The sequence below is a fragment of the Delphinus delphis genome, chromosome 6 (assembly GCF_949987515.2).
Source record: "Delphinus delphis chromosome 6, mDelDel1.2, whole genome shotgun sequence".
Lineage (NCBI taxonomy): Eukaryota > Metazoa > Chordata > Mammalia > Artiodactyla > Delphinidae > Delphinus > Delphinus delphis.
The window spans coordinates 6973513-7000788 of NC_082688.1; the positions used below are offsets into that span (position 1 = coordinate 6973513).

At 56.0% G+C, this 27276-nt stretch overlaps 1 protein-coding gene across 2 annotated transcripts; it reads right to left on the bottom strand.

The window, feature by feature from the left end:
- Positions 1-72: 72 nt before the first annotated feature.
- PTPA (protein phosphatase 2 phosphatase activator) lies at positions 73-27244 on the bottom strand. Of its 2 annotated transcripts, XM_060013993.1 has the most exons (10): positions 26878-27237; positions 22361-22458; positions 19826-19912; positions 15707-15832; positions 13693-13810; positions 11733-11832; positions 10705-10829; positions 9740-9840; positions 5438-5545; positions 73-1486 (listed from the first exon to the last, which is right to left on the bottom strand). In XM_060013993.1, exons 1-10 carry the CDS (start codon positions 26906-26908, stop codon positions 1409-1411), a joined length of 972 nt encoding a protein of 323 aa, XP_059869976.1. In that variant the 5' UTR covers positions 26909-27237; the 3' UTR covers positions 73-1408. The 2 variants fall into 2 exon arrangements, with proteins under 2 accessions (XP_059869976.1, XP_059869977.1); XM_060013994.1 differs by lacking the exon at positions 19826-19912 and having other exon boundaries at positions 26878-27244.
- Positions 27245-27276: the final 32 nt, after the last annotated feature.

Sequence of the window (27276 nt, forward strand, 5' to 3'; positions counted from 1 at the left end):
TGGGAGACAAACTGTCCCGTGGAGAAGGAACACTCATGTGCATGAACAGACACACCTCACACAGGTGACAGGTGTAAAGAGAGGCTTTAATCTGAAGAGCAATGAAGGAGCCAAGGGCTGGGGCCCAGGGGGCACAGGGAAGGAGGGGCCAGGAAGCTGCAGTCTGGACCCTGGGAGGGAGGCAGGGAGGGAGGGAGGGAGGGACCGAGCCTTTCCTAGGAAAACTATTGCTGTGACTCCTGCAGCTCGTGTCCCAGCCTCTGCCCAGGCCGTCGGCCTAGACCTGAAGGCCAAGCCCCTGAATTGTGCTTCTCAGGTGCTCCCCCTTCCCAAAGGCTGTGTGGACCCAGATACGGGGAGGGGGCGGTGGAGACGGGCCGACCTGGGCTTGGGCAGGGAAGAGTCTGCGAGACCCAGGCCTGGGAGCAGCGCCCCCTGCAGAAGAACATTCTGGAACTGGCCTGCAGCTCCCAGCACCCCCTCACCCCCCAGGTGGGCCTGCCCGGCCCAGCTCCTGCCGGTGGTCGGAGCCCATTCTGGAACTCCAGCAGGCAGAGTCCCGGGCGGTGGGAGGGCGAAGGGAGTGGGCTGCTGTTTTCGGAGCCCTCCTGCGGCGCACTCACCCACCGCCCAGCTAGAGGGAAGCAGCAGCAGCAGGGGCGTGAGGGTGAGCCCAGGTTCCCCGCGGCCACACTGGCCCCGAGCCCACCCGCCTTCCTTCAGAGCTTCTGCCACCCCCTCCCAGCCAGGGAGAGCTCTGGAAAGGCAGGCCTCACCCAATCCGCCGGTGAGCCAGCCCTGCCGGCGCCCTCCAGAGGCCACCCTTGAAGCAGGAGCCAACGAGCAGAAAAGCAAGGATGAGGCACTGGACACAGGTGCCCACGGGCCCAGCGGGCAGGCGTGAGGACGAGCTGGGAGGGTCACTGGCCAGAACAGCCAAGGCTTCCCCCCCCCCCGCCCCCGGGCTGGCCGCCAGCCTCAGCGTCCAGCCCTCAGGACACCCAGACATCCACCCAAACAGGGCTCGGGAAGTTGACCCCCGGCGTGGGGAACAGCTGCTCCAACCCCTAGAAAGACAACCTGGCAAGGGAAAGCAAGGGCGACTGCACACACCTCCCTCCCCACAGGGGCCCGGACAGCCTGCTCTCAAATGGGACTGAACAGGGAGGAGAGGGGGCCCAGGGACCCTGCACCCGCCCCTCTCTCCTTGCCCGTCCGCCACAGGGCAAGTCAGGAAACTGGCCACACTTTGGTCACTTCTCCCACCTTGGGTCGTTCAGCCTTATGCCCTGAACCTCCCTCAAGCCCACGCTCACCACCCACCCCAGTAAACAGCCTCTCATCAAACAGAAAGAACACAGGGAGGGGGTGGGGAGGGGGCCACAGCCGGGGTGGGGGAGGGCGGGCACTAGCACGACGTGACCGGATGGATGGGCAGCAGGCTCCCGAACTTGAAGTGCTGGATCACGGGGAACTTCTCCAGGCACTGCGAGGAGGAGGGAGCAGACAAGAGAGGTGAGGGCCGCCTCCGAGGGACCCCTGGACGACTCCGGAGGCCCGGAGCAGCGCAGCTCCAGCAGGTGCCCACCCGGGGCCCAGGAAGCAGCCAGGCCTTTGGCGAAGGGCAGAGCTTCCGACCCATTCCTGACCACCCCCTCCCATCCAAAGACCCCGCACTCCACGACAATCAGGTCAGGTCCACCAAATAACGAGAATGAGAGCGAGTGAGAGGGACCGAGGGAGAGGGGAGGGAGAGAAGGCAGCCTAACCCCACAAGGCGGCCGCCAAGAAGAGAGGCAGCCGTGACATCACTTGGCCCAGAGGGACAAGTTGGGGACCAGAGGTGAAAAGAACCCTCCAGATCATGGGGGTTCTCCCAGCCCTGGAGAAGAGGTGTGGGGATACTGGGACCCAGGCCCGAGAAGGGTCCAAGGCCCATTTTCCCAATGTTCAGTTCTCTGGACTGAAAAAGGCATCTTGGCACTTCCGAGTGAGACAATAAGAAGCAGCTGACAGCCTCCCCACCCCCAGGGCAATTCCCAGCAGCCCTGTGCGTGGGGCAGAGCACAAGAGCACTGCAGGGGGATGGCTGAGCAGGGGAGGCGCTGCTCCCTGAACCCAGCCCAGCTAGGGCCTCGGCTCCAGGGCTCTGGCAGAGGAGGGGAGACAGAGAGCAGCAGGACCGACCAAGAAGCTGGCCTGGCCCACAGGCAGCCGGAGCCCAGGCCCACAACGCACAGCACCGGGAAGGTGACGGGCCCCCGGCTCCCAGCCCCCCGCACCAACCCTGCCATGCCTGCCCACCACACAGGCAGCAGCCCTGCACGTGTGAAGAAGGATCTGCCTCCTCTCAGACCTCTGGCCACAGAAACAGGCAGCGTGTGCACCTCCTGGCTGGGGTGCAGCAAGACTTATGGCCTCCGAGAGGGTGAGAGTTCCATCCTGTGACCGTGCTCTCCTCCAAGTAACTCAGAGAAATAAAAGCACGCCAGCGCTGGCCCAGGCTCCCTCACCTCAACAACCAGCCGCAGAGGTGAGGAGGTCTCTGCCCAGCTCTGTGTGTGTGTGTGTGTGTGTGTCTGTGTGTGTCTGTGTGTGTGCACGCGTGTGCGCACGCGCACACATGCGTGTCAGAGTGGGGGGTGGGCCACAAGGCCTGAAGGAAGGGAAATCTACGGTGGAAGGATGGGGAACCAAGCTCTGTCTGTCTGGGAGCAGAGCTCCAGGCCAGCCAGGCTCCTGGGCCTGGGGCACAGAAAGTGGGGAGCAGGCAGCTGGGGGTCGGCGGGGGGCGGGGGGGGGAGGGAAGAGCAGCAGATCCAGAAAAGGCAGCTTCCATTGTGCTTACGTCATGGAGGAAGTGGTGGGAGTTTGTCAAAGGGGAGCCCCCCCAGGGTCCTGGAATTCCAGAAAGGGTCAAAGGTCAACCTGCTTCTAGCTTTCAGGCCTGAGAAACTGCGAAGGCAAGAGGCTTAGGGGGAGGGCCCAGGGGCAGAGGTTCTCTCCACTCTGCCCTCAGGGACCCAGAACAAGCTTCCCCAAGGCCTGGGGCAGGGCGGGGGGCGAGGAGCTGGGCTAAAGGCAAAAGGCTGCTTGGGGCAAAGGAAGTCGGGGGCTCCAGGGTCACAGCAGAGGGAGCCTCTGGCCAGGCCTTTCTCCAGTGACCGGTTCCCCTGCGCTCCCCGTGTCCTGGGCAGAGCAACAGCTTCTGCCTGCCCATGTGCAGACCTTCCAGCTGGAGGCCCTCCCAGGTCCCGGCGACTCAGGGGAAGAAGGGGCTCCCCAGGTCCTGACAGGCCCTTCTGAAGGGAGCCCCAGCACAGTGACAGCCCTCAGGAAAGACAGACCCCACCCCCCACAAGGGTCCCGGAAAGCATCTGGTTCTTCACTTCAGAAAGGCTGAACTGACAGGCAGTTTGGAGATGCAGGCAGCTGGTCCCAGATCCCGATGCCAGGCCCGGTCAGGCCTCTGTGGCAGCTCAGGGGACCCGCTCCCCTCCAGCAGCCATCTCTGGCCAGGGGCTCTGGCCTTTGCTAACCCCCATCTGGACTTCAAGAATGGTGAGCCTCAAAGGTCTTCCGCAAGGACCAAGAACTGGTCTGGAGAAGCAAGTCCTTGCCTTGCTTTCCCCTGAGCAAAGAGCATGTGACCACAGGACTCACAGGGACCAAAGACTAAGGGCAACCTGCTAGCAACTTGCCAACGAGTGTCGCACGTCACAGAGGCTTGGTGTCCTTACACTAAAGGCAGTGAGTTCCAGCGCTGTCCTACAAAGCCGTGTGGCCGCCACGCAGCGCCCGGCAGGCTGCGTGCGCCCAGGGCTGGAATTTCTGGGTCTCAGGAAGGGCGCTGGGTTATCTGCTCGTGCTCCCTCGTCTGGTCCTGAGCTGTGGGCACTTTTCAGTGGCTGACCTCCTTGGGCTCAACATCCAGAGAGATACTGACAACCGTTACACCACGGACCGTTTCGTCTGTGTGGCCCCATCACCGCCTCTAATCTTAATCTGCTCCTCCCTCAACCTGTCAGCCAGAGTTCTTTTGCCTTTGGACAGGGCAGGTAGGGAAAGGAGGCAGGGTCTCCTCTGCCCTTAGGGGCCCAGGTCAAGCTAAGTTTAGTCACTCGAGTAAGAGCCTGCAGAAAGGACGGATCTTACCAAAGAGTCCCGCCTTGGGGGGGGGGGGCATGGCCAGCAGGGAGTCCCCTTCAGCACCCACTGTGGGACTGGGGCGGGCAGGGGTGTCAAGAACAACAGAACACGCAGAGGGCAGGACCCCAGGTGCTCCCCAGCAGGAGGGCCAGCGTGGAGGGCCGGGCTGCGGCCGGAAGGAGCCTGCACAGCCCCAGCAAAGGCTCCTCTCAGATTAGAGAGGTATGTGGGCTGGAACCTAAACACAGGATGTGAAGTCCAGAGGAAGGGGACCGGAGGCGGAGGGCGCGGAAGGGAGAGAGAAAGCCAGGCCCGGTCAGTTCCAGAGCCTTTAACCCCTTCAGGGCCACGCAGAGGGATCCAGGCCCACTGGAAGCGCTGGTACTACCAAACGCACCCAACCCCCTACAGCCTGCCCTCCCTGCTCCTCTGCCTCTGTTGATGGGTCTGAGTGAGCTCTGGGTGTAAGGAGGCCACCCGAAGAACCCCCCGTCCCCAGGAGAGGAATGACCAAGGGTCAAGAGAGGCGCACCTGCAGGGCAACACCTGAGACCACCAGCCTGAGGGTGAAAAGAGGGGACTTTGGGACCCACTCCTCCAGGTGAGGGACTTCACGCCCAGGCCCTCCCCTGGCCAAGGTCAAGCAGTTCCAGGATTGGTCTGCATAAGATGTGCAAGGAGCCAGAGGAAAGTGCGGGGTGGGAAGAAATGTCTCCTCCCTACTTGCCAGAAAAGAAGCCACCTCCTTGGCTGGGAAAAGGGTGCCAAAGAGGCGAGCAGAGAAGGGCAGGAGAGGGGGCAGCCGCCTCCCAGCGCGGGGAGCTCTGGAAACCCAGACCTCCCCCTGCCTCTCTGCCTGGAGAGCAGCGAGGACCACCTCAAGTGGTCATTAAAAATGCCAGCTCCCGGCCTCCCACCTGCCCGGCGATCAGACCCACCAAAGTTGGAGAGACATCACTTCGGATGATGCCTCCGAAGGATAAAACCCTTTCCCAGGCCTGTTTTCATTTTCATGTCCCCACAGGAGACAGAGCTGAGAAGGGCCTCCAGCCATCTGACAAGTGGGAACAGAGACCCCCGAGCAGCGGGGCCATGGCTCAGTCACAGGGCAGAGCTGGGCCTCAGTCCAGTGCTTTTCTGACTGCCCATCCCACAGACAAGAGATGCTGAGGCCTCAAGCGTCAGAGGGGCTGGCTGGCAACTCAGAACTGGATTCAGAGCAAAACAGCGGGGTGGGGATGAGGGCGAAGCAGCCCAGGACCCAGCGTGCAGGCCAGTCCCCACTCACCTCGGCCTTATACATGCGGATGAGACCCTGGTTCACTTTGGACCAGGAGGGGACGGCACTGATGTTCCACAGCTGGTTGGAGTGCTCTGCAAAGGGGCCTGTCTTCATCTGGAAAAAAAAAGAGTCCACAAGCTGGAGAGATGGGTCGCCCGGGAGCCCAACCCCTGCTCCCCTGCAGCAAGGTTGCGGGAGCACACACACGTACACACACGCGCAAGTTGCAGGCCCGTACATATACGTGGACACACACACAAGGGCCAGGACAGGGTCCCTCTTGGCCTGCCACAGGCAGAGCTGGAAGAGCTGAGGGAGGGGTCGGTTTGGGGGAGGGCCCAGACCAAACCCAGGCATCTGACTGCCCTCTGCATGGCAGGCGGAAGGAGAAGGAAAAGAGGGGGCAGACATGAGCCACCGGGTACCTGCAACAGATGCGGGAGGAAGGTCTGTTTAGAAAGCCAGCCTGACCTGGCAGGGGAGTGGGGAAGGGAGGGCAACGGCAGCGACGGCTCTATTCCCAGTCCCTCCTCTTGGAAGGAATTCTGCGGCAAGCCCAGTGGAGCCCCCACGATATCAGAAACCACCGCGCTGAGACGAGGAAGAGCTCGTGTACCTGAGTGCACCCCGCGAGCAGCACAAGGCCAGCGTGTCTGTGTTTGCTAACAAGCCGTTCACAGTCCCCCGCCACACAGTCCCCTCCCGGGCTTTGAAGCAACACTGATGATGCTGGGGGAACGGGTCTCAGCACCCGCAGCCCCAGGTTTCAGAAGAAAGAGTTTCAAAAGCAAAGAGGCTGAGCTGGCAAGAAAGCAGACTTGGACCTTGAGGAGGTGGAAGGTTCCAGAAGAGGCTGTGTGTGGAGGCGGGGCTGGTGGAGAGCTGTTCCAGAGAGGAGGGATGGGTCTCCATACTGGGCACCATAAGCATGAGGTCCCAGGAACACAAACCCCCCACCCTTCAGCTGCGGCCTCGCCTGGGGACCCGCTCTCGCAGGCCTCTCACTCCTGCAGCAAGGCAACTCTCACAAAACTGTAAGATCTACGTCGAAAAAGATGCCATTCTACCCTTGCCATCTCCCTCCCCTGGCCCAAGTCCCCCCAAAGCCTGTCTCAACCCCCGGGGTTCGAGCAGTGAGGCCATGGCCCATGGTCCCCACAGGGCTTCTCCTGGGCCAGTCCCTTCACCCAGAATCTTTCCCCTTCTCTCTGTAAGGCTCCCTCCTCCAGGAAGGCAGTCAGGAGCCCCCAGCCCGCAGGGGCTTGGCCTTCAGGGTGCTTTGTTCCCAAAGTCCCACTCCGTCAGGCTCCACCCCGCCCTCCCCTCGCCCTGCCCCGCCCCTTCCCCAGGCTCTGGGCCCCACGGGAGGAGCGCCAGGCTCTAGCCCTCTCCTGCACACTTCCAGGCCCTGAGAAGCTCAGGGATCACTGGAGCTGGGGAACCAGTTTCACTCTGGACTAGGCCCCGTGAGCGAACCACCCAGGAGGCACCCTGCTGGCTCTGTCACAGCCGCAGCTCCAGGGGTCTGCTCAGCGAGGGCTCCGTGGCCAAGGCTGGCCCAGGGACGTGGGGAAACCAGGGGTTCTGCCTGTGGGCCAGCCTCCCCCGCTAGGGGCACGGGGTGGGGGACCCAAAAGGCCTCTCTGGCCCGCTGGCAGAGCCGGGGGAGGCGCGAGCTCCGGAGCCCCAGTGGCCTGGGCCGCCTCCATGGAAAGGCCAGAGATGCTATTTAGGGGGGCTGCCCCCACCCCCAGCCCCAGCCTTCAGGGTCCCAAGGTCTCCTCAGGTCCTTCAGAAGGAGCCTCTGCAACTCTGGAAAGGAAAGCAGATAAGGGGGGAATGGGGTCAAGAAGACAAAAAACATTCGCTCATTCCAGCCACAAAGGGAGAAGAGAAGGAGCGAGAAGCAGCGAGCGAGCTGCAGGCCCGCAGTGACCCCAGGGGGATCGCATGAGTCAGAGCAGCCATATTGAGCAGGAAATTACTCACAGACGCTGCGTTCCTGCCTCTCCACTCCCAAGAGAATCGGCCTTTTGTAAATGGTTCCTCTGTCAGTAACTGAGGGGGGTGGGGTGGGGGGAGGCTCTGCACAGCGCCTTCCTGTCAGCTCCTTCCCTTCCAGCTGAAATCTGATCCCTCCCTTCCCAAAACTCCAAATTTAGAAGCCAGATTGAAACTGAAATTCTTTTCCTGCCTGCCCTGGGCTCTTAAAGGCGCCAGGGCTGCATTTCCTGAGGCGGCAGGAGCCCTGCAAGGTGAGGTCCCGCATTAGGGACGCTCAGGGCCACCGGGGCAGGTCGCAGGCTGGTCCCGGCGGGAGGAAAAGCACGGTCTCATTTCCAACTTCTTGTCTGTTAAATCCCGTAGTTGCACCAGCTCTAGTGATCCCTGGGGTCTCCAGAGGCAACACCGCCCCCTTCCTGACCACAGCACACAGAGCTCCACGCAGGCCGCCAGGTCCCCACGTCCCAGCGTCAGGCCTCGGGCCTCCCTCACCACCAACTGGGGGCTGCGAAAACCCTGGTCCGGGTGGTGAGCCCAGACTCCGGAGAACTAGCACAATGTGTGCCACCGCCAGGAGCTGCGCCAGCCTGCTCTAGGCTGGCCGAGTGGGTGAGAGGGGCTCTCGCCGGTCACTCAGCTCTGGGGCACGTCCCCTGCTAGCGGCCAATGTCCACCACCAGGCCCAAGCACCGAGGCCCCGGGCGAAAACCAGGCCTCGCAGAGGGCGTGTGGAACCACCAAGGAACTCCAGGGCCTGCCGGCCTCCTGCCAGTTCTTGCCTCTCCCTCAACTGTTACCAAAACCTCCGAGTTCAATGTGTCTTTAGTGCCACCTAGTGGCCACTGTAGGATTCCCTCTAGCAGAGGACCTGGGTCCCAGACTGGAGCAAAGCTTTGGGGTTTTCACACCAGCATAATCGAACAAACAAACAAGGAAACAAAGTTTTAAGCTGGAGTCAATTCCCATACTCCCTGAGGCCCAGCCTGGCGTTCCTTCTTGTTAGTTACTGACAGGGACCCAGGGGCTTGGCCAGCCGGAAGGGCTTAGCCTCTTACCCCCAGGAGCGGGCGAGGCCACCCCTTCTCCTCACCCAGCTCCTCCTGGGGTCTCCCCAGCTCCGCACACCCTCCCGTTCTACTCTGGAGAGAGCAGCATGTGACTGGTTCTCAAGGCAGCGAGCCAGGCTGCCCCGGAGTCCTTCCGACCTTGGGCTGCCTACAGTGCTGAAAGCAGCAGATCCCAGCTGTCAGGACGGCCTTCATTTGCTGACTTGGAGAAACGCGGCATTCCCCTCTGGCCTCTGCAGTTGGGCGCAGGCCTGAGCCGACTGCTGACCAGGAGAGTCTGGAGCTATGGCTGCTTGGCCAGGCGTCTCCCCCTCTTCAGGGGGCTCAGAACGGGCAGCCAAGAGAGAAGCCCGCACAGGCAGGGGCGCCCACGGGTGTGCGAGGGACATCACCGGGCCAGCAGGAATGCCTGCGGGCATCAGGAAGGAGAACGGGGGCGAGACCCTCTCCAGGCGGCAGAGCCAGGGTGCCCTTTGGGAGCCTGCGGGGTGGGTACCAGGCAGGGAGGATGAAAGGTCCCCACACCTCCTGAAAGAGAGGCCCGAGCGCAGTGGGTCCCCAACTTTCATGCCTGATCACCCGGCATATGTGTTTAAATTCAGGTTCCTAGCGCTCGTCCCCCAAGATTCTGATGCAGAAAGCTGAGGTGGGGCCCAAGAACGTGCATTTTCACAAGCTCCCCAGGTGACCCTGAGGAAGCGGTCCAAGGCTGCACTGGCGGGAGGCCCTACTTTAGCAGGACAACGACACCCAGTTAAACGACCCCCGCTGGGGGGGCCGGGGGTCCAGGCCTGCTCACTTGCACTTCCAGCACCTCCCTTGGCCCAGGTCCAGCAAAGGCGTGTCCCTTCAGCAGGGATCTGTCTCGCCTTCCACTCCAGTCTCTCCAACTCTTGCAATGGCTTCGTCGCACACGCACACAGCTCTGCAGACCCTGTGGCCCCCACCCTTCAGACCTGCTGCGTCGGCCACCAAGTCCACCTAATGACCAGGTCTTAATCCGTCGGCTCCAGTAGAAACCCCAGAGTACTGATTTAGAGGAAGAGAGCCTGGACAGTCAGAAGGTGGCTTAACCTTTCAGAGAGGCCTGGCTGGGCTTCCTTCTCAACAACCCACTTCAGGGCTTGGCCCTGCCATCTTCAGACGGCAGCTCCGGCTCCTGTGTCCAAAGCCACCAGCCTCAGCCCCTTTTGGCCCGGAGGCTGCCGCGGGCCCCTCCCTCAGCCCTTCCGCTCACCTCGGTGATAAACAGGACGCACTCCAGGAACATGTAGTCCTTGTGGCACTCGTTCACGGCCTTCTCATCGACAAAGTGCCTGGGCTCCAGACACGGGTGGTCTGGAAACAGCAAAGAGCCCCGGGGTTTAGAAGCAGGCGTTCGCGCCGGCGGGGCACCGCAGCCCGGTGCCACCTGCACCCACCGCACGGCTGCGGTCCTGCCCACCGCCCTCAACGCCTGACCTCGCTGGAGCCATCGATGGCCCTGTGCAGGTCTGTACTCTAGTGTAATAAGCTCCGGCCCTGCTGCTTTCCAGCCATGCCACCCAGTTGCCTCACCCGTGCAGTGGGGCTGTGGGGTGCCACCTGAACGTCAGGAGCACCGTGAAGCACTCGGCACGGCGCCTGCACGGGTGAGTGCCGCTCAGCGGTTTGCCGGCAAAGAGCCTTCCCAGGGTGCTTGCGTGATCTGCCTGAAGCACAGAGAGCAGTGCCTGGCGCAGGGAAGTACTCAACAAAGGGTCGTTTATTAATGTTACTCCGTTAGGCAGTTAATCCTACGTGGAAACAGACGTGGACCCTTCACCCACTCTGGCTCGCCCGTGGGAAAGTGGGAGGAACCCCCAGAGCGGGCCCGGAGCGAGCAGCAGCTCCTCGATGGGCCCCCCCTGCGCACGGCTCGATAATAACAGCGGATGACGCTGGTCACTGAGTCAAAAGAACCCCTCATTTTCAACATAAAACCCCGCAGCTGCCGCCAGGAGCCGGGGCGCATCTCACACCGGTCCATTACGCGCCAGGCGCCCTCGCCCCAGCCCGTCGCTTTCCATCATGTGCCTCAGCCTCCCCAGCCTGCACACCAGCCACAGCAGAAGGTCAGCGGCAAGCAGCCTCCGTCAACAACCGGTCTAATGCCTGCTTTCCGAGCTGCCACTGTGTGCCCTGGGCAGGAGGGGAGGGAGGAGGGCCAGGGCACCTCAGTACCTATCAGCTGCGAACTGCCCCAGATGAAGGGCAGAAACTGGAAGTCATCCAGGCCCCACACGCCCTGGCTGCCGGCTGGCTCCATCCTGTACGTCTTCTGGAGCTTCCGCATAACCTCAAGGTACCTGCACAGGAGGGCAGGGAAGGGAGGGGAGGTGGCAAAAAGCAGAAAGACAGTCTCAACCCTTCGGCCAATGGGAGCAAAGGAGGCCGGAAATAACCACCTGAGAGTGTAACAGATCTCCTTTTCAACGAAACCCTGCATGCCTGTGTTACGCATCAGCTGATACACTCAAAATTATGGAACTTCATTTTCTTCCCTCACACTCAGCCTCTTTTGGCCCAGCAAAGGGGCAAAACACCAACTGGGAAAGGAGGTTAGTGCCATCACCTCCTGACAACTTGAGAGCCTGGGCAGGAGCCGCAGCTTCTCTTGCTTCGGGTTGCCCATAGGAAAGCTGATGGGAGTCCAAGGAGATCATCCCCTAGATCCCTTCGGGAACCGCCCTTGGAGCTGCGGCATCAGCAGCACCAGAGTGGGGCCCTGAACACATGTGTCAGCGCCCTATGGTGACGGAGACACACCCACGTGCCGGGAGGTGGTCTGGGTGGTGAGGGGAGCAGGTCAGAGCCTGACTGCTTGGGTTCAGCTGGCTGTGACCTCAGTGAAAGGACCTGATTTCTCTATGCCTCAGTTTCCTCATCTATAAAATGGAAATGAGCGTCTTCGTGAGAATAAAAAGAGTTGTATGTAAAGCGCCTAGAAGTTACCTCTACGCGATAAATGCCACAGAAGCATTAGCGGTCGTTACGTAACATTCCCTTCGCTTATTTTTACTTGAACCTGTCAGAAGGAGGAGTCCTGGACACCCTGTTCACAGTCACAGCTTGATTAGAACAGGACAAGAGAAGCAACGGCCCCTCCGGAGCCCCCTCTAGCACCCCGTCCCCAGTCTGATGGTAACAAGGAGGAAAGAGACCCGGCTGCTCCTCCCCCGGCCGCCGCCCCTCCCGCTGGGCTCACTCACCGATTGAACACCTTGAAGACAATGGCTATTTGGTCGTCCACTCGCAGCACCCCTATCTTGCAGAGACAGCAGAGGAAAGCAGCAAAAGCAGCTTCATGTCCTGGGGGCGAAAACACAGCCGAGGTTGACAGTCTTCCAGAAGGCGTGGGACTGTTCTTGGTCCCACCAGAGTCCAAATCACTGCTAACTTCCCCTCTAAGGACGGAGGTGAACATGGAGGTGACGGGGCCTCTTCCCCATCCAGGAAGAACTAGGTCCTTTTAAGAACCACTAGTACTATAATCCTACTCCTGAAAAGGCCCAGGCTGGTGACGCTTCAATAGGCATTCACATCTCATTCTGGGGGTTTAACTCACTCATCAGTTCTGCCCTATTTACGCAGCACCTACTGCAGGTGGCCATCACCGCCCATGTCAGGCACTAGAGGGACAGAGACCAGAAGTCCCTGCCCTTGTTTGATAGTTTATGACCTATCAGGATGACAGACATTAAATATACAATCACTTCTATGAACCTACCTCTGAAGGAGAAGGATAGGGTGATAATTGGAGGATATCACAGGGGGATCCTGACATTAGGGTTCAGGAAGGCTTCCCTTCAGAAATAATATTTAATTTGAAAGATGAGTAAGAGCTGGCAAGGCACAGGGCGTGAGGGAAGCAAGAAGGGCACTCTAGCCAGGAGAAACAGCACATGGAAAGGCCCTGAGGCCAAAAAAAAAAAAAAAACAACCACCGTGATATGTTTGAAGAACCCTAGGAAGGCCAGTCTGGCTAAAGCAGAGAGAGCAAGGGAGAAAGTGTAATGCAATGGGGCTGAAGATCAGACAGGCATTTACAGCCACAGGAAAAAAGGAGCCACTGAAGGCTTCGAAGCATGGCCACACTGCAGGGTCAAAGGGCACCCCCCTTCCTTCCCAGTCATGTCAAATAGAAATGGTCAGCGCTACAGAAACCGCCAGCTGGACTCTGGGCCGAATCCCATGGTTCATGGTGTCATAATAAACATATCTGGAGGGAGGGGAGGAGAGAATATTTCAGTGGCTTCCTGTCCTATTTCTGCAGAATAAGGGTCCCTCCAAGGGCCTGGAAAGCTTATGAGCTGTTACTTTCACCTGCACAGTTTTTGACCATGACCAGCCAGAGTCCAGGCCACCATCACGCAGGGGCAGTCATCACCCTTGCACAGCTAAGAGCATCTGAGAGTGGAGGAAAAACCCAGCCCCTGCTGACCTGGCCACTCCCCACCTCCAGGTCTTCCTGGTCGGCTGGCCTCAGTCAAAGCGCCGCCCCTAAAAGTCTCACTCGATAATAAGCCTGTTCCTCAGCATCAGGGGAGCAGATGACAGAACTTTCCCATGACCCAGGTCCCAGGGGGCCCTTCTCCAGGCCTGCCCCTGGGGCCGGGGCTCCTCCAGAGGCAAGGGAAGGGCCCGAGAGAGCAGCAGCTCTTGCATTCGCCTGCTTCAGCGTGGAAAGGAAAAGGAAGGCGGGCCTATCAAAGCAGCGACCCTCCTCGGCCACGCCTGACCTAGATAAAGGACGCCCCCCTTCCCTGTTAAGATGCCCACAGCGCTCCCTCTGAAGGGCACCGAGTGGCTAACAGCAATGCGCCACAGCGCTGCCAGAGGCTACCAGGGTCTTTCAGTTCTCAAGGCTTCCGTAAGCGGTTGTCTTGGGATACACTAAGTGCTCAACAAATTATTAGTTTGGTGATGACATGAGCGCACAGCGAGGCCCTCTTTACAAGCAACAGAAGTCAGCGCTGCGCTTACAGCCACCATGCATGTGGCACCAGCTCCCCCTGGTGGACCACGCCAGAGCAGCAGGCGTCCCTGCACCTGCCGCGCTGCACCCCAGCTGGCTCCCTCACCCCACCAACACAACCCAGAGCAAAGAGGAGGCAACCCGAGAAAGGGCCACTGCGAAGCCAAAAAGGCGCCGCCCACGGTAACGGGTACCTGTGCCGTAGTCGATGCGCGTGGAGTTCCCTACTGACTCCTTCAGGTAAACAGCCACCTCGGGCACAGCAGCTGCCAGATGGGTGGGGACCACTGTGGCCACCAAGTTTTCTGCTTCCTGATAACATAAGAGACACAAAGTGGTGGCAGCAGATTAGGCGGCATCTCGGTGGCCAGGTGCCCAGAGGCAGCATCTTGGCTGGAGCCAGGCCGCCACAGCGAGCAGTCCTGGCTCCCTGCTCTGACTGGCCACAGAAGGAAGAGGAGGGAGAGCGTTTATTTTCACACAATGGAGACCACCCTGGGGTGGCTCTTCATCTGCTGACCCTCCCTCCAGGGGACACGGTTCTGGGGGCAAGACAGGAGGGATCTAAAAAGAAGCCATTCGACTTTCCCATCTAGTAACTCACTGACACCTCCAGAGATGTCCTCTTTCTTCATACTCCCAGCGAGGGAGTTTGTGCCCGACGTCCACCAGAGACATATGCAAGGACGTTCACGGCAGCATTATTTATAGCAGCCAAAACGTGGAAACAACCCACAACTGAACCGTCCGTCAACGGCAGAATGGACAACTTGTGCTATGGCCTTACCCTGGAGTGCTGCGTAGCAATGAAGAAGACCCACTGCTCCGCACAGCACAGGGGAGTCACGCAATGTTGAGCAAAAGAAGCCAGACATTTACATGAAGTTCAAACACAGGCAAGATCGATCTATAGGCAGCTGTCAGAAGAGTCTGGGGGATATCAACTAGAAAGGGGCACAAAGGCCCTGCTGAAGTGCTGGAATTTTCCGTGGCTTGACATGGACGGATGCAAGGGTAAAAACATGTTAAGATCTATCAAGGGGACTTCCCTGGTGGCCCAGTGGTTGAGACTCTGCCTGCCAATGCGGGGGATGTGGGTTCGGGCCCTGGCCCGGGAGGATCCCTCATGCTGCGGAGCGGCTAGGCCCCTGCGCCACAGCTGCTGAGCAACCCCCGCTTGCCACAACTAGGGAGGGCAGGCGCACAGCAACGAAGACCCAGTGCAGCCAAAAATAAATTTATAAAAAAAAAGATCGATCAAGCTGTACATGACTGACAGCTATGGTTTGTCAGCTTTCTTTAAGTTATAACTTAATAAAAAAAAATACGCCCATGTGCCATCTTAGAGACCAGAAGCAGCCCCAGGCCACTCTTACGCAAGGACAGTGTTTTGCTGGGTCCTCGGGACTCCCCTCTGTTCCATGTGAAAACACTAGGCCAAAGAAACTAGGATGCAAGTTTCTCTAAGTTCAGTCTATAAACACCTGGCATGAGGGACTTCCCTGGTGGTCCAGTGGTTAAGACTCTGCGCTTCCAATGCCGGGGGCGCAGGGTTCAATCCCTGTTGGGGGGACTAAAATCCCATATGCCACGTGGCGTGGCCAAAAAACAAAGAAACAAAAAAACCCAAAAATCCCCTGGCATGAGAATCTCCCGGAGACCTGGTGAGAATCTGGACTCCCAGGGGTGGCTATCCTTCATGTTTATTTTTTGTTTGCTTCTAACAGGTATTACCTTTGCATGACTCAAAAATAAATACATTATAAAAGGGATGCATTGAGAAGTCTTACGTCACCCTTTCCCGTCCACCCCCTCCCCCCAACCTCAAAAAAAGAAACCACAGCCTTATTTGCCTCTTACATATCCTTCCAGTGCAAACTGAGCAGTACAAACATACCTTTTTTGTTTCCCCTCTTTCTTACCGAAAGGCAGCTTGCCGTGTGCCTAACACCCCAGCTCCCCTCTAACCTAACGGTACAGTCGGCCCTTTGTATCCACAGATGGAGAACCCATGGATACAGAGGGCTGACCGAACCTCGCCATTTTATACAAGGGACTTGAGCATCCGCAGGGGGTCCCAGAACCAACCCCCCACAGACGCCGAGGGACCACTGGAAGTTGTGGTCCCTTCCCGAGTTCCCAGCGATTCTGATATCTGCCAGCTTTCTCCCCAGCCCAGCCCCCAAGCCTGTCCTGCAGCAGCCTCACCTCGTCCAGTTTGGCATACCAGGTCCTGTAGGCCTTGTTCCCAAATCGAGAGGGCTGGTCCACTGGAGGAGTCTCATCAATCCACCTGTCCAGCGTGTTAAGAAGAGCGACCAGTTTCTCAATGGCCTGTGGAGGCAAGGAGAGGGGGCCAAGCCACGATGACTAGTGTCCCCAGGCTAGAGCCACAGAGGGAAGAAGTCCCAACTGCTGCTGGACAGTGACCGCAAGGCCTGGCACCACTGGCATCTCCCTGCTGTCCCCCAGTCTTCCCAACCACCCTGAATATGAAGGAGGGGACAGGTGAACACGGTGAGCCTTACAGAAAGGACCCAGCACTAGGCTGAAGGACCAGCGTGGCTTCTGCACCCGGTTTCTCTAGCCACAGCTCATCCGGGGGAGCTGCCGCACAAGCACAAGCTGCAGCCCTGACCTGCTTTACTACGTTTCATTGGTGTCTTCCGTTTAGTACACAATACCTGCTCAGCACGGAAAACAGATATGTAAAAAGGAAGAAAACAAAAATGACCAATGATCCTGCCACCCAGAAATCAACACCATAGGTGTACCCCGCTTTTCGAAAGTTCGCTTTTCGCCGCTTTACTTTTACGGAAGACCTACATTAGTAGCTGTTTTTGCTAACAGAAAGAAATCAAGAGGATTTTCACTTTACACTACTTTGGTTTACAAAAGGTTTCGTAGAAACGCTCTACTTTCAGATAACGGGGGAACCTGTATTAACATTTTAACGTACTCTTCTACTGCATCTTTTTAATAGTGTTTTCCATGGCTTATCATGGTGAGAATTTTGAAGGCAGCTGGACCTGCCTTCAAATCACAGCTAAAACACCATTTCGTTGCCGCAAGACCTTGACCAAGTGACTTTAACTCTCTGAGCCTGTTTCCTCATCTCAAAAATGGGCATGATGGAAAATAACTCCAAGGGCCGTCACAAGGACTAAGTGACAACCCATGAAGCATGCTAGCACAGTGCCTGGCACAGGGTGATGGTATACATCCACACACAGACTCTAAAACAGGCGTCACAGGGCACACGCTGCTTCATAGCCTGATCAGTTTCCTCATGACCCTTGTTCCACAGCAACATGGAAACATAATTTCACAAAAGCCTCTAACAAGTGAATAATAGTTCACTGTACCAATGTACTGTGATTTACTTACCAAATCCCTCACTGTTAAATGTTTGGGTTACTTCCAATTGTTCACGCCAGAGCCTGGCTTTGTGAAGAACCAGGTCGCCAGGAAGAGCTGATAAGGACAGAGCAAACCTAACCCCATGCAGCAGCTGGGACTTATAAGGGATGGTGCAGTAATCCTGGCCCCAGAAGCACCAGAACAGATTCCCCAGAGAACTGTCTTCTCGGTGAGGCACTGAAGGGGATATAAAGAAGGTGCTTGAAGCCAGCGGGGGCCAGGCCCCAGCTGCTAGCTCAGCTGGGCCAATGAATAATTAAAAGTCTCCTATAGCTCCTCTTTCTGGAGAGGGTTTTTGAAGGCAGGGGCTGCCTCTGTTGTTTGTCTTGTTGCGGGGAGAGGGTTGGAGGGGAGGAGCTGCGGGCTGAAGCCCCTAGGAAGCATGAAGAATAATTTGAGCCACCCTCCTCCTCCTTGGACCAAAGCTTCCTTTTCAGATTTCATGGACCAGTAAAATTTTCTCCAAAATCTTACTTGCCAAATTTAAATTCTGCCCTCATTTAAAAAAATCAAACGGAACAACAACAAAACATAAGCCTCCTATCTACTATCACCTTTATTTTACAAAAATAAAACATTTTAACCCCCAAAGAATAGGACAGACATAATTTCAGAAGGAAGGAGCGCATTCTAAACATGGGTCTAGATGATCTCATACATTCCCCTTGCTGCGGGTGGTCTGCAAGCCGCCCCCAGGCCACTCCGCCCGACCCCCCGCCCCGCCAGCCGCAGCCACCTCCCCCTGCCTTGAGAGGCAGGAGAAGCGTCAGGGGAGCCACAGCAGCTGGCCTGGCAGGAAGGGAGGCCGCGTGCTGTGTGCGGTGCCTTCTGCCGCCACTGCCAGCCGCAGGCAGAAGCCGGGAGACCTCTGGAGACCACACGGGCCACCCCTGTCCTCTGAGTGAGAATGAACCCAGCTCAGGAGCCCCAAGTGCAACAACATCAGTGTTACTAGAAATTAAAACTGAAAACCAGCTAACGATAACAATAGCTAATAATGACAATGCCATCTAGTATGTGCCAGGCTCTGTGCTAAAAAAAAGAAACCTACACACGGGATCTCCCCAGGGGCCATGAGGAGGTCTGTGGCTCTTCCCATGAGGAGACGGAGCGTCAGAGGCGACAAGGCCACGCAGCTCAGAAGTGAGAGGTTATCAAAACCTGATCAGCCAGACTGCAGAACCCAAGCACTTAACCAGGTACAATCCTGCCAAAAGAATGGCTCCTGAGCTGAGACGACGCCTGGGTGGTATGGACATCAAAGCCTCAGGGGTAACGAAGGGACCTGAGAGGGCTTTGGCAGCTCAGGATCTGCTGGGGTAATCACAACACTGCCCTTTAATTAGGCTTCCCCCACATTCCCCAGCCCACTGAGCACAGCTCAGCATTCCTTATCACAGGCTCAAGGAGAGGCCCTCTCGCCCCCCACCCCACCCCCCGCCGTCTGCGCCCACGGCCAAAGCCCCAGAGCACTGAGCAGGCCCAAGAGGAACCCAAGAGGTCACTGGGGGGCCAGCTCCCAAGAGACGGCTGTCAATCCCCAGCACAGGCCTGGCTCCCCGCAGTGACAGAACAGGACCTCGGCCTCCCAGCAGCCAGCTAGGGTCCAGGGGCATGAGGGCTATGCCAGCCTTGCCAAAGGTGGACGGACTGGGCCAGGGCAGGGCCAGGCCTTACCCGACAGACCGAAGCTACGGCTAGAGAGCTGGGTGGACAAGGCACTGAGAGGCTGCTCGGGCCTGGGGTCTGAGATAAGATAAAGCTCAAGGGGGCTCTGGGCTGCCTGGGACAGGCACACAGGAGGCCGCTGGAGGCCTGGCACCGGGGCTGGGATGGCATCCAGCAAGGGCCGAGAGCTTGCCCGTGCCTATCAGCCTCCCCACAGCTCTCACCCTCCCTCTACAAACAAGCCGGTCTTTGAAACACAGCCAAAGAGCACCAAGCAGTGTACGCCCTGCAACTCAGCATTTCCACCTCTCGGAATGAATCCTTAGGAAAGAACGCCCACAGGTCTATGTGCGAGGGTGTTCAGAGCAGCAATGTTTAGGGAAATAACCTCAAAGTCTAAGCGGGGGACTGTTTAAACCAGCGAGGGCATGGCTCAGGGGGCAGAGGAGCCCCCGGGGCAGGTCTGGGCAACAGTCCCCTTGCTGTGAGCAGCAGGCTGCCCTTGGGAGCCCGTCACGGGGAGGAATACAGGGCGCGGCCAGCGTTTTTGTTCGTGTTATACACGTTTCTAGCAGTAATCTCTTTTTTTCTTTTTAAGATTTTTTTGATGTGGACCTTTTTTTTTTTTTAAAGTCTTTATTGTATTTGTCACAATATTGTTTCGTTTTATGTTTTGGATTTTTGGCCGCGAGGCATGTGGGATCTGAGCTCCCCGACCAGGGACTGAACCCACACTCCCTGCACTAGCAGGTGAAGTCCCAACCACTGGACCGCCAGGGAAGTCCCCTCTAACAGTAATCCCTTCAGTGAGCATATTTACCTCTTTTGTGATCATTTTTAATTTAAAAAGTTACATACAGACACCAGTTGACAAAAATGCAGGCTAGGGAATTCCCTGGCGGTCCAGTGGTTAGGACTCCACGCTTCCAATACTGGGGCCCGGGTTCAGTCCCTGGTCGGGGAACTAAGATCCCACAAGCCACACAGTGTGGCCCCAAACAAAAGAACAACAAAACGAAACAAAACAAAAATGCAGGCTATGAAACAGCTTATATACCTTGATCTCAATTTTATAAATACACATCTATTCACAGATTTTTTTTTAATTAGCAATGCAGACACTAAAGTGTCAGCGGCACGCGTGTCTGGGTGGCCTTAGTTTCTGCACTGGGCCCACTGTGGGCTCCTGACAGCTATTTTTGGAAAGACCCGGCCCGGCAGCCTCCTGCCTTTGCCTACCTCGGAGACCCTGTACTCGAAGCTCAGCTTCTTCCCCTTCACACCTTCGTTGAGGGTGAGGATGAATCCGATGTAGTCAGCGTACGCCTGCCAAACAGAGTGGGGGCGGGACGTGGAGAAGGGTGTCAGAGCCCCACCCTCTACACCCTTGCCAGCCCCCAGCTCCACCCAGTTACCAAAGAGCTCCAAGCTGCCCCCGGCTCCCACCCCAACAGCAGGAGCAGCAGAAAGATAACGCCAAGCACCCAACCCTGATCCTCCGTCCAAAACCACTGGCAGGCCAATGACCACAGTGACACCTGGACCTCCAACCAGAGTCTACTGTGCACTCACCATGGCTGCCAGCAGTTTCTTTGTACAACAACCCCACAAGGTAGACACTATCATTGTCCCCATTTTACAGATGAGGAAACCAAGGCTTCAGGGGAAGTGACTCCTAAGACCAAGGTGTCATTAGACGTGCAGCTAGGACCCAGCCAGCCAAACTCCAAAGTGGAGCGGCGAGTACGCCACCGTTATACTATACCACCAAGGGTCCATCCCCTGGTAACTTTCCAGAGGTTTCCCCCACCAGGCAGGCCAGGCTGCGTACCTGCGTTGCAGATGCCCTGCTCCGAGGAGATGAAGTTGCTTTCTGCCCACGGCCAGGTCTCCCAGCACACCCATCCCCAGCTTCCAACTGGGCAACCTCTTCCCCACGGGGCTGCAGGTTACAGCCAGCACGGGGCCTAAGAAAGCACTGAGGTGCAGGCCCCTGTAGAGGCAGCTCCTGGCAGCAAAGCAACTTCTGTGTGGCCTTGTTTCTTCTGCATCCCTTTTGCCTCTCACTTTCTTGCCTCCTCTTTATCCAACACTTAAGGATGTCGGGGGGCGGGGGTGGGGGTGGGGAGACTTCCCTGGCGGTCCAGTGGTTAAGAATCTGCCTTGCAATGCAGGGGACGCGAGTTCGATCCCTGGTCTTCGTTGAGGGTGAACTAGATCCCTCATGCATGCCGCAACTAAGACCCAGTGCAGCCAAAATAAAAAGAAATTACAAAAAAAACCAGGCAGAGGGCCAGATTAGGCTGCCCACCTACAGCCTAGAGCACAGCAGCTCAACCCATGGGGCTCCAGAGCCAGGCAAGCTGGAGACATAACTCTTTGGACTCTCATCTCGACCACTAACCGTGCCTTGCTAGATGTCTAAATGTCTTCACCTCCTGGCCTCAGTTTTCTCAATTTCAAAATGGAGATGACCTCAGAGTCCCAGGGTTTTTGTGAGGGTTAAATCAGCTACAGTAACTGGAGCATCATAAACACCCAATGTTCTTTGGAAAACATCTAGGGGAAAGCAAGGAACTAAAGCCACGTTTGGATTCAGACAATCCTGCAGGTTCGGGGAAGAGAAAAGTGGTGGCTCTCAACCTGGGCGAGACCGCTCCCAGGAGACTTCCAACATGTCTGGAGACATTCTTGGTTGTGATAACTGGGAGGAAGGCTGCTACTGGCATTGAGTGGGTAGCGGCCAGGGCTGTTACTAAACATGCTACAGTGCACAGGACAGCCCCCTACAGCAAATGATTATCTGCCCCAAGTGTCAACAGTGCTGAGCTTGAGAAGCCCTGAGGCAGAGCAACCAAGACGATGAAAGGACTCGAACCACATCCTTTGAGCAGCTGAAGAACTAAGGCGTTTATCCCGGTGAAGACTTGGGGGAGAAAACAACTCAGAAAAGACACGATATCCATCTCCAGATACTTAAAGGGCAGGCTTGTGAAAGAGGAGCCAGACAGGCTAGCACGACCCCGGCCCCAACAAGGCGGCGAGGGCTCGGGCTCAGCGTAAGCACAGCAGACTCCTCACAGAGAACCTGCCGAGCTTGCCAGGACCCTGGGCCACCCTTCTACACAGGGGACACTCCCCACTCCAGCTGCCCAGGCCAGGTGTAGGCAACTGGATGGAGCTGGACGCAAGGCCTTCCCTGAGAACTTGAAATTGGCTTTCTTTTTTAGTCCCAGTCTTTCCACAGCCTGTACCAGAAGCCGGGAAGGTACAGCTGTTGTCTTCTGCCTACCATGAAGACTGAGAAGCACAGAAAACTGGGATCCCAGCTCCTTGGCGTTTTAGACTCAGCCACCCCCCTGCCCTAGGTTTCCATGTGGTAACCTCCTCTCCCTGTGATACACTGGCTCCCAGACTTGCTATTACTTGCAACCAAGCATCAGGGTGACCCACTCCGTCATGTAGGATGTTCAGCCAATACAGTAACCCCCAAGGGGCGATGGCTTACAAGAATCTGCAGCAGAACTCTCCATGGTCAGCCTCACCCCAGCCCCCAGAGACCTTCCCACTAAAGCATCCTGAGTACTGCCCCTGAGGGGGAAGAGACAGCCAGCTCCCCTGTCACCTCTTTCCATAGCTTCTAAACAGCTCTGGCTCCAAAAGCAAGAAGGGTCAGGAGCTCACAGCCCCACTCAGGCCTAGAAAACCACTGTCTTTGAAGAAGCCCAAGTTTCTCATCCAGTTCTGACCCTACAGTGCAGACACCATTGGTACCTGAGAACGCTTCCATTTGCCCATGTCTGGAACAGTGTGGATCTCTTTTTTTGGAATGATGAAGTTCTGAGTGGCTGGAGGGATATCCTCCGAAGAATCTTGACAAAGAAAATGAAAAAGCAATCAGATAAATAGACTCCTTCCCTCCCAACACACACACACACACACACACACACACACACACACACACACACACACACTTTTAAACCAAGACTCCACCGCGCAAGCCCTAGCATAAAGCAGACACGTATTCCCAGGATAAAGTACTGGCTTGTTAAGCCAAACCCACTGGCTTCCTGCCTTTCCGCACTCTGCCAGGAGCTGGGCAATCCTGGCAACCCCCTCAACAACTGATACGTCCAGTGGATCTGCCATGCCCTCTCCTCCTGCTTCCCAAGCAGGCAGAAAGGTTAGAAGAATAAAAGCCAAGTTGACCTTTTAGACATAAACGGGCAACTCAAAGAAGAAGAAGGGGAAAAAAAAAAAAAGGCCAAGAAACATTTGAAAAAAATTACCAACATCCCGAATAAGCAAAGAGATGTAAATTAGATGAGACTGCTTTTCTAAATCAGGTTGGCAGATTAAAAACATCTGGCACTGATTGGGGAAGGGGAAACGGGAACTCTCCTGCACTGTTGGTGGGAGTCTTAGATGGTAGAATCTGCTGAGGGGGCAACTCAGCACTGTCTTTTGAAGTAAAAACTGCACACTACACCCACTGAGCCGACAGGAGGAATCAACCCTACAGATGTGTCCGCAGAAATAGACAAAGATGTACATAAAAGTGCTTACTGCATCGAAAAAAATTAGAAACAACCCAAATATCAATCAAGAAGGGGATGGATTAATAATGATGCGCCCGTATGACGGAAATCTTCCTAGCTTTTGAAAAGAACAAAATCTAAATTACTGACATGAGAAAAACAGCCTAAATACTAATAAATGAATAAACAAAACTGCAGTATATTATATACAATATAATCTTACTTTTGTAAACGAAAAATTTACATACTAATATAAATAACACATATACCTATTAGCTTATGCATTGGAAAAATCTAAAGGATTAAACACCAAAGTTAATAGCTGTCATCTCTAGGAGGTAGGATTTATAAAAGACTTCCACTTTCTAAGCTACATATTACTTTTTTTTTTTTTTTTTTTTGCGGTACGCGGGCCCCTCACTACTGCCGCCTCTCCCATTGCGGAGCACAGGCTCGAGACGCGCAGGCTCAGCGGCCATGGCTCACCGGCCCAGCCGCTCCGCGGCATGTGGGATCTTCCCGGACCGGGGCTCAAACCCGTGTCCCCTGCATCGGCAGGTGGACTCTCAACCACTGCACCACCAGGGAAGCCCTACATATTACTATTAAAAACTGACATTGTAGTACTTCTGTGGTCAGAAATAAACTATTTTAAATAGAGTTTCTGTATTTTCACAAGCTGAGGGGAAAGGAAAACACAGGGTAGTTTGTGTATCCCATTTAGCTGAAATTTATGTTTTGCTGCATAAATCTTTTTGTTTGATTATGGGACACTGCTTTCTGAAATCTGAAAAACTCTGAGTTCCAAAATACACCTAGTCCCACAGGTTACAGGTTGGGAGGTGTGGCCCTGAATCTACTATTGGGGATTTGTCAGATTAGTAAGCCCCTTCCTTTAAAAATGAAAACTCTCAAAAAATAAAAATAATTTTTAAAAAAATAAATAGGGCTTCCCTGGTAGCGCTGGGGTTAAGGATCTGCCTGCCAGTGCGGGGGACACGGGTTCAAGCCCTGGTCCGGGAAGATCCCCCATGCCACGGAGCAACTAAGCCCATGTGCCACAACTACTGAGCCTGCGCTCTAGCGCCCGTGAGCCACAACTACTGAGCCCACGTGCCTAGAGTCCGTGCTCCACAACAAAGAGAAGCCACCGCAACGAGAAGCCCATGCACCACAACAAAGAGTAGCCCCCGCTCGCCGCAACTAGAGAAAGCCCGTGCGCAGCAACGAAGACCCAACGTAGCCAAAAATAAATAAAAATTTTAAAAAATAAATGTATTAAAAAAAAGTAAATAAATGAAAATGAAAACTCCCCAAGAAGTGTAAAGGACTATCAGTCACTCACAATGTAGTATAAATCTGTTCCATTGCTGTCCTCCTAAAACCTAGCTCACATCAGCTGCATGGAGAAAAGGGAACAAAGACCTAAGTAGGTTCTAGAACATATGACCTTTGGGGGACTAGAGCCTGCCTCGAGAGACCCTGAGGAAAGGAAAAGTGCCAGGAGACGTGGAGACCTAAGGAGACAGAATCTGGGATAAGACCAAGGCAAACCTCTGCCTAATTCAAATTCAACCCAGGGCCCCAAAAACCAGACCGGAAACTCTCTTCCTCCTCCCACCTGTTCTGCAAGTCCTGTTCCCAGAACCTTCAACTGACGACCATATTATTAATAAATTGCTACTTCAAGTAAGATGCTAAACTAATAGCTTTGTAGGTCAGGCTGGTAACCTAACCGCATTGTTTTTATGGGAAAATGTGTTCTACATTCCAAATTATCCATTTGCAAATGATCTTTGGGAACAGAGCCCTTTTCTAACTTTGCAAGAACTGTTCCCTGAAAGGGACTAGCCTTCCCCACGTTACTTCACAGGGCTGGGCCCTGTTCCCAGAGGAAAGGGTACTTGGAAGTTTTGGGACCAATCACTGATGAAACACACACACACACACACACACACACACACACACACACACACACACACACAATTCGCCAGAACATGCAATCCCAAATCAAAAAGACAAGACTTCAAACTCGAGACTGTGATCAGTGAGGTCAGACCCACAGCCTCTCTAGCCTCAGATTATTCCGCCTCTGACAAAGGTGCCACGGGACAGCTGGATCCCCTACAACCCCTCAGTATAAGATGGAAACCTCCAGAGTTTTAGAGGTGTTCCTAAAAAATCCCACAGGGTATAATATGTTATCACCTACGACTTGGGAACCTGTCTACATGTTTAACCTGTACCATCTTTGAAAAGGATAACAGCAATCCAGATTTACTGATTACCCCCACGCCCCATGATTTGCCCACACCATCGACGGAACACACGCTACCAGCTCGGTGAGGAAACTACAGTAGCCCCATTTTGAAAGATAAGAAAACAGGCTCGCAGAGGCCGCAGCGTGCCAGGTAGAGCCAGGTCTATGTAACTCCAGAATCCAAGGTTTTCATCACTACACTGTCTGAGTTAAGCAGTTCTTTCCACTGCTCCTAAACATCCCTTGTTTCAAACTTCAAAGAAGGAACACCTCCTGGGAACCGGAATCTTCTCAGCCATAGATAACCTCCCTGAGCCTTCCTCGGTCTCAGTGCACAGGTTCTCCCCCCACACCTCCCACCGCCCATCTTCACAGACACATTCATCTCACTGATAATTCTGGTTGTCTTATATATCCTGATGTCATTACCAGAACTCCTAAGGGCACATGCACCGAAGTTTTGTACCAAACAAAATAAATGTCAGGTTTCAAATGCCTTAACAGACCATACCCAGCTCTTTGGGGTTTTTTTTTTTTTTTTTTGCTGTTGTTGTTGTTTTTTTGTGGCGGGGTAGGGAGTGGAGGGGATGCCTCTTTTGATTTTCAAAGTTTCTCCCTCCTGAGACCTTCCCAGAGGTCATAAAAGGGGAGACAAGGTAGAAGAAACAGTGAATGGTTTCAAAACATTAGCTGTTTTGAAATAGCTGTTTAGCCAACCTATTTGCACCTTTGACAGAATTTTAAAAGTCCTTCTTGGCTCAAGGGAGGGGACGGGGAGGGGTCAGCAAACACCCTTCCATTTCCCCACGTTACCGGTCTAAGAGGATCCTTTCCCTCGCACCTCCATCCCAGTTATTTGAGATGCACAGTGTAAATAAAAGTTACAGATGGTGATGCCAGAAAGAAAGTCGTCTCTTTGCACAACCAGCGTTTTTAAATCAGTGGTTTAGAGGACCAAGGGCAGTTTCCCTCGATAACTTCTTAGCCACTGAAACTCCGGAGCCCGGTCTCCAAGGGGAAAAGAGAGCAGGTGATGAGGGGGAGTCAGGGCCGAGGTGTCGAGGCAGGCCCCACGGAGCACCAGCCCCCAGCCCCAGTGCAGGGTCTAATGAAGACAGCAGCCGCCATCCCTGCCTGCTTCCCCGCCAGGTCAAGAGCTGACTTTAGCAGGAGCAGCCCAGGTGTGGAAAAGGCCTCCCCTTCGGGCCACGGGGCTGCCCGCCCGACCCTCGGGCAACTCAGGCTCCCCAAGTCCTGGCGTTACGCCCCACCCATCGCCCTTTTGCAGTCCCGGGATCCTACCCTCCCTCCAGATCCCCCAGCACTTCTCCCTCGGGGCCCAAGAGCGTTTGCCCCTCGAGTTCCTCCACCTCCCGACCCTCCTCCCCTCGCTGAGCAACCCACACACCGCACCCCACACACCCCACCCCGTCCCCGCCCCCACGCCTGGCACCGCCCCCGACCCCCACTCCACCGCGGCCCCTCCGCCCTACCTGGCTGCGACCGCTGCTGGCCCTCAGCCATCTTCCTGCCGCCAGGAGCCGGCCTGGATGCCTGCAGTCCCCTCTCACCTTTCACGCCCGCACCCACCCTGCCTCTCCCCGGCCCCACCACGCGCTCAGAGCTTTCCGAAGAGAAATGAGCACCGGCCGGCTAGAGCCGAAAACCGAGAATTAGAGTCACCCCAGCGAGGACGCCCGCCATATTGGTGCGGGGCACTCAGGGAGCATGCCCAGCAACGGCCGACTCGCGGCGGCCGCGCTCACCCGGAGGCGCTGGACATGTTGGTGCGGGGCGCCGGAGAGCATGCGCACCAACGGCCGGCTCGCCGCGCGACTCGCCAACCGCCTGCTGGGAGGGCCCTGGGAGCGCGGCAGCCATGCTTTTGCTGG